This window comes from Cajanus cajan, chromosome 8 (assembly GCF_000230855.2).
Source record: "Cajanus cajan strain Asha chromosome 8, NIPB_CcT2T_4, whole genome shotgun sequence".
Lineage (NCBI taxonomy): Eukaryota > Viridiplantae > Streptophyta > Magnoliopsida > Fabales > Fabaceae > Cajanus > Cajanus cajan.
Window position 1 is genome coordinate 4,030,293 of NC_138524.1, and position 7,152 is coordinate 4,037,444.

Sequence of the window (7,152 nt, forward strand, 5' to 3'; positions counted from 1 at the left end):
CAAATAAAATAAAATAAGAGTCTACAATTACAATCTATCTATATAAAAGTGTATTAAGTGAAAACTCTTATTGTCATGGGAAATGAGAATTATATATATATATATATATATATATATATATATATATATATATTATTTGACCGGTTAATATTAAAAGATATAAGAACATGTTTTTTAAGTAGTAATATGATCACTAACTTTTATTCAAAAGTATAAATGTATGATATACTTTTAATCACGCTAATTATTTTAACAATTTTTGTTGTCGTGATTAACAGGTAATGTGACATTGAGACCACAACCACGGCTTTTAAAATACATAAATTAAGATCATTTTTGACTAAATTTTCATGAACCAAAACTACTAAAAATGCAAACACTAAGACCAATTTTGACCAAATATTCAGCCACTTGTACCATAACGAAAAAATAGGTGAAATAAAACTTATGCGGATAATATGCAATGAGTAGGTGCGACAATACGCATTTTTTTTTTCAAAACAAAATATTAATGCATCAGAAAAGTGTAAAACACTTGTAAAAAAAAAACTGTAAAATACTGCAAATTGTAAATCTTTTTCTCCCCTGTTTATTTGGATAATAATAATATATGAACATTTTTCAAATTCAAAGAGAAATGATGGATCAAAAAAATTTCAAGGGAAAATGACTATTTACACAAAAATTAATATACCCTTACCATGATTTCATTACATCTGTAACTATTTACTCAAAAGCTTATTTTAATTTCTGTTTTACTTAAACATTAAAATATGGTGCATTGCATAAGAATTTGGCCGGTGACTTGTAATCAACGGAACACCCCTCTCCTTCTGGTTTTGTTTTCTCAGCTGTTTGGTATGATTCCATCATATTAACAGCTTTGGTGTTCGTACCACCAGACTTGCTTCAATTTTAATCTCAACTACCTCTTGCTGCCCAGTCCCAATAATCCAACAATTCAATATTAACACGTCATTACAACCGATAAATATATATAAAAAACTTTTGCATTATCTTAGTGCTATTCTTGAATAAAATTAAAATTTTATCTCCATAATATATATTTATATTTAATATAATGTTGTTGAAATAAAACTTTAATTAGATTAGTCACTGTCGGTGGATACTCCAGGGACGAACCAAAAAAAAAAAAAAACTTTAATTCTAATCTAATAATATTTAAAACCGTATTTGTGATATTGTAATAGATTTTCGTCCTATATAAATTTCTATTTTGAGTCACTATTCAATTCAGTTATAAAAATTAATCATTGACCAGTTGACCTTTGTTTTACTATTTTAGTAACTGAAAAAATTGTCTAAATCGATAAATAAGTCTGCATTAGTCTTTTTTATCTTTTTCGAACCACTGGGACTGAGATAAACCAATTTATTTTAATAAAATAATTATTATATTTTTACGTGGGAGAATTTTTTAAAAAAATGCACATATTAATTCCCTGGAATTAACAGCTAATAAATAAATATGTAATAAATGGCTAAGCGCGAGTGTGTGTAATGGCACTGATGCAAATAACAATTAAGCATTGGAACGAAAGTTTTGATGAGCACGCAGTACGCTACACTACTTATAGAAATTTCATTCCGATCTCTCTCTCTTTCTCTCTCTCTGTGTCTCTCTCTCGTTATTCTTTTTCTTCGTAAATTAACATACTCACATAACCATAACCATAACCAGATCTCATCTGAAAAGAGAAGTGAATATTCTCGTTCTCTCTCTTCTCTCCATACATGCTCATCAGCACACACTTCTGTCGGTGAACTCCATTTCATAATTCCATTCAGATCTGAGGTAAATTCTTTCCACTTTTCAATTCCGCTTTCATTCAAAATCGACATAGTTACGAGACGCGATTTACTTTCTAATTGCTGAAAAATTGTGGAGCAATGTTGATTGTTGATTGTTGATTGCTAATTATTTATTATTTATACCGAAATTAGAATCGGAGGGAAACGTTTTTCGTGTTTCGGCATTGGAAATTGGAATTTGTAACGATTTCATTGGATCGTGCAGGGGCAGTGTTTGTGATTGAGGGAAGATGCTGACAAAGTTCGAGACCAAGAGTAATAGAGTGAAGGGACTCAGTTTCCACAGCAAGAGACCGTGGATCCTCGCGAGTCTTCACAGTGGCGTGATCCAGCTATGGGATTACCGAATGGGAACCCTAATTGACAGATTCGATGAGCACGATGGACCTGTCAGAGGTGTTCATTTCCATAATTCGCAGCCTCTCTTTGTCTCTGGAGGTACCTTGTTCACAATACTTCTCATTAAGTTTATGTATCTGTAATTTACTGTTTTGAATTATCCTTACACTGCTTATACTCTGATCTGATCCGTTAATTGTGTTGTGTATCCTGCCCTGTTGTTGGTCTGCGTGTATCTGAATGATGGCACTTGTTTATGTTCTACATCTGCATCTCTGGCAAAATGAGTTACATTGGACTCATCTAAACTTCACTAGAATCCGTCTTAAAGCTTTTCGTTTTACATATATTAGTGCGAGTAAGAAGCATTTCTTTGTTTAGATCTGTCATACTGAACAATGAAACTGGAACTATGTGTGTGATGGCTCGTATTCGGTTGTCCCACCAGCCAGGGAGGAATTTACTATATTAATATTAGTATTTAACACTTCTTTTATATATGTTGATTGTATTATTATTATATTATTATATCTTCACCTTTGTTCTTTGGTTGTCCCAGGTTGATGAAAGAAGATTATATCATGAGCAGTAAGAATGGGGGATTTGCATTATATGTTTAGTGTAATCAAAATGCTCTGGATCTGGAAACTAGTAACTAATATAAATCTAATTTCTTAAACAAAGTGGTGTTGCATGACATATGATTCTAATGGTTGGGATTTAATGTGATTTTTCAATAGTTACATTTGGTGCTTGGTTTGGGGGAGATTTTGATGTGTTATGTATATTGGTAATATTAATTATTGTGACATGTGGAAGGGGAGGATTTTACTTTAAACTATTTAGTAATTTACAGCTTATTGGTTATTATTTGTTTCTTGGGACAGGGGATGATTACAAGATTAAGGTTTGGAACTATAAGATGCATAGGTGTTTGTTCACTCTTCTAGGACACCTTGATTATATCCGTACTGTGCAATTTCATCATGAGAACCCGTGGATTGTGAGTGCCAGTGATGATCAGACCATTCGCATTTGGAACTGGCAGTCACGTACCTGTATATCTGTTTTAACTGGGCACAATCATTATGTCATGTGTGCTTCGTTCCACCCAAAAGAGGATATTGTTGTGTCAGCCTCCCTGGACCAGACTGTTCGTGTTTGGGATATTGGTTCTCTCAAAAGGAAGGCTGGGCCTCCTGCAGATGACATTCTACGATTGAGTCAGATGAACACAGATCTTTTTGGAGGTGTTGATGCAGTTGTTAAGTATGTATTAGAAGGTCATGACCGGGGTGTCAACTGGGCTGCTTTTCATCCTACACTGCCTCTCATTGTCTCAGGAGCTGATGACCGACAAGTGAAACTTTGGAGGATGAATGGTAAATTTGGAACATAATTACTTTATATTGTCCTGAAAAATAACTACCTAGGAATATCCACACCTTTCCATTTCATTTTCCAAAGCTAACCACCCTTTCATATTGATGCTATTCTGATTATTACAAATATTAATACAACAGTGTTTGGAGGAACTTGCATGTATTGTTGGTACTTGTTAGGAAACTTTTCATACAAGACAGTTCTTGAATGCATTAACTTTTAAGTATTTTGTTAACCAAACAAAGTTTAGAATTTTTAGTGACCTTCTCAATGTCCCTAATATTTCCCCCCCTGTTTTCAGACACTAAGGCATGGGAAGTGGATACTTTGAGAGGGCACATGAATAATGTTTCATGTGTTATGTTCCATGCCAAACAGGACATCATTGTTTCAAATTCTGAGGATAAAAGTATTCGAGTATGGGATGCCACAAAGCGGACTGGAATTCAAACTTTCCGCAGAGAGCATGATCGGTTTTGGATTCTTTCTACACATCCTGAAATGAATTTGTTGGCAGCTGGTCATGACAGTGGCATGATAGTCTTTAAGCTAGAGAGAGAAAGGCCCGCTTTTGCAGTTAGTGGTGATTCTTTATTCTACACAAAAGACCGATTCTTGCGTTTCTATGAATTTTCAACTCAGAGAGAGACACAAGTACTTACAATTCGACGACCTGGTTCTTCAAGTCTGAATCAAAGTCCCAAGACTCTTTCCTACAGCCCTTCCGAAAATGCAATTCTTCTCTGTTCAGATGTGGATGGGGGATCTTATGAGTTGTATTGCATATCGAAAGATGGGACAAAGGACAGTTTTGGTAGGGGTGATATGCAAGATCCAAAGAAAGGTCTTGGAGGGTCTGCAGTCTTTGTGGCTCGGAATAGGTTTGCGGTGCTTGACAAAGGCAGTAACCAAGTCTCTGTTAAAAATCTGAAGAATGATATTGTCAAAAAGAGTGCCCTTCCGATTGCGGCTGATGCTATATTCTATGCTGGAACAGGCAACTTGCTATGTAGGTCAGAGGATAGGGTTTTTATATTTGATCTACAGCAGAGGATTGTTCTCGGTGATCTTCAGACCCCTTTTATAAAGTATGTTGTCTGGTCTAATGACATGGAAAGTGTTGCTCTGCTCAGTAAACATGCGATTGTCATTGCTAGCAAGAAGCTTGTGCACCAATGCACCCTTCATGAGACTATCCGAGTAAAAAGTGGAGCCTGGGATGACAACGGTATTTTTATTTACACAACATTAAATCATATCAAATACTGCCTCCCCAATGGAGATAGTGGGATAATAAAAACACTTGATGTCCCAATTTATATCACAAAGGTTGTTGGAAACACCATCTTTTGCTTGGGTCGGGATGGGAAAAACAAGGCTATAACTATTGATGCAACAGAATATATCTTTAAGCTTTCCTTGTTGAAGAAACGATATGACCATGTTATGAACATGATAAGGAATTCACAGCTTTGTGGACAGGCTATGATTGCTTATCTACAACAGAAAGGGTTTCCAGAAGTTGCCCTCCATTTTGTGAAAGATGAGAGAATTCGATTCAATTTGGCTTTGGAGAGTGGCAACATTCAAATTGCAGTTGCATCAGCAACGGCAATTGATGAAAAAGATCACTGGTATCGGTTAGGGGTTGAAGCTCTTCGTCAAGGCAACTCTGGTATAGTAGAGTATGCATACCAGAGGACTAAAAATTTTGAGAGACTGTCATTCCTTTATCTCATTACTGGTAATGTGGAAAAACTTTCAAAAATGTTGAAAATTGCTGAAGTGAAGAATGATGTGATGGGCCAGTTTCACAATGCCCTATATATGGGTGACATCAGAGAGCGTGTTAAGATCTTGGAGAATGCGGGACATTTGCCTCTTGCTTATGTCACTGCATCAATCCATGGGCTACATGATGTTGCTGAAAGGCTTGCAGCTGAACTGGGGGATAATGTTCCATCTTTGCCCGAAGGAAAACAACAATCTCTCTTGATGCCGCCATCACCTGTTTTGTGTGGTGGTGATTGGCCCCTTCTTAGGGTCATGCGGGGAATATTTGATGGTGGTTTTAATAATACAGATCGAGATGCAGATGATGAAGAGTATGAGGCTGCTGATGGTGATTGGGGTGAGGAGCTTGACATGGTTGATGTAGATGGCTTACAAAATGGAGATGTTGCTGCAATCTTGGATGGTGTGGATGTGGCTGAAGAGGATGACGAAGAAGGTGGATGGGAGCTGGAAGATTTAGAGCTTCCCCCTGAAGCTGACACACCAAAAGTTTCCGTCAGTTCACGATCTTCAGTTTTTGTGGCCCCAACACCTGGGATGGCAGTTAGCCAGATATGGGTTCAGAGATCATCACTTGCAGCTGATCATGTAGCTGCTGGCAATTTTGATACTGCAATGAGATTATTGAACAGGCAACTTGGGATAAAGAACTTTGACCCCTTGAAATCTTTGTTCCTAGATCTCCATACTGGCAGTCATTCCTATCTGCGTGCCTTTTCATCTGCTCCGGTTGTATCAATTGCTGTTGAAAGAGGCTGGACTGAGTCATCTAGTCCAAATGTAAGAGGTCCACCTGCACTTCCTTTCAGATTGTCTCAATTAGATGAAAAACTCAAAGCTGGTTATAAGTCAACAACAGCTGGGAAATTTACTGATGCTCTTCGCACTTTTGTCAATATTCTTCACACAATTCCTTTGATTGTTGTTGAGTCAAGGAGGGAGGTTGATGATGTGAAAGAACTCATTATCATAGTGAAAGAATATGTTTTGGGTCTGCAGATGGAGCTGAAACGAAGGGAAATTAAAGACAATCCAGCACGCCAGCTAGAGCTTGCAGCTTACTTCACCCACTGCAATCTTCAGCCACCTCACTTGAGGCTAGCTTTGCTGAATGCCATGACTGTCTGCTACAAGGCAAAGAACCTTGCTACGGCTGCTAACTTTGCCAGGAGGCTACTTGAGACCAATCCTACCGTTGAAAACCAAGCCAAGACAGCAAGGCAAGTGCTGGCAGCTGCTGAAAGGAATATGACTGATGCCATACAGTTGAACTACGATTTTCGGAATCCATTTGTAATTTGTGGAGCAACCTATGAGCCTATTTATCGTGGACAGAAGGATGTCTCTTGCCCATATTGTACTTCCCGTTTTGTGCCAAACCAAGAAGGGCAGCTATGTGCTGTGTGTGATCTTTCAGTGGTAGGGGCTGATGCTTCTGGATTGCTCTGCTCTCCTTCCCAGATTCGTTGATTGCACTGGATCAGGAGCAGTTCATGAATTTTTGTTTCAGGTCAATTTTCAACAGCTGATAAGAGTCTTATTGATCAATTAATATATTTTCTGTAGAAGCTAGAAATAGTCAAGTGTCACTGTTTCTGAGTGAATTTCTGTGTCTTTCCATTTTTTCATGGTTTCCCTTTATAATTCTTTTTCCCCCTCTGCCAAGTATAAGAGGAAGGGGGCAAAAAACCTATTAATATTTCGTGCATGTGAAGTTATCTTGTATTATGTGAAATTAATTTTTATTAGTTTGAGCTGGAAATCGGAACATTTTGAGGCTTTAATAAATTATTTATACACCAA

At 37.1% G+C, this 7,152-nt stretch overlaps 1 protein-coding gene across 1 annotated transcript; it reads left to right on the forward strand.

The window, feature by feature from the left end:
• The first annotated feature begins 1,533 nt into the window (after positions 1-1,533).
• LOC109798361 (Coatomer, alpha subunit) lies at positions 1,534-7,152 on the forward strand. Its single transcript, XM_020358593.3, has 4 exons — positions 1,534-1,816; positions 2,039-2,271; positions 3,060-3,554; positions 3,857-7,152. The coding sequence occupies exons 2-4, from the start codon at positions 2,064-2,066 to the stop codon at positions 6,817-6,819; spliced, it is 3,666 nt and encodes a 1,221-aa protein (XP_020214182.1). The 5' UTR covers positions 1,534-1,816; positions 2,039-2,063; the 3' UTR covers positions 6,820-7,152.

Excerpts from the sequence above, each read along its gene's own strand:
- LOC109798361 (XM_020358593.3), top strand. The coding sequence starts at position 2,064 with ATGCTGACAAAGTTCGAGACCAAGAGTAATAGAGTGAAGGGACTCAGT. Across the intron at positions 2,272-3,059 it reads GCCTCTCTTTGTCTCTGGAG|GGGATGATTACAAGATTAAG; the intron begins GTACCTTGTTCA and ends TTCTTGGGACAG. Across the intron at positions 3,555-3,856 it reads GAAACTTTGGAGGATGAATG|ACACTAAGGCATGGGAAGTG; the intron begins GTAAATTTGGAA and ends CCCTGTTTTCAG.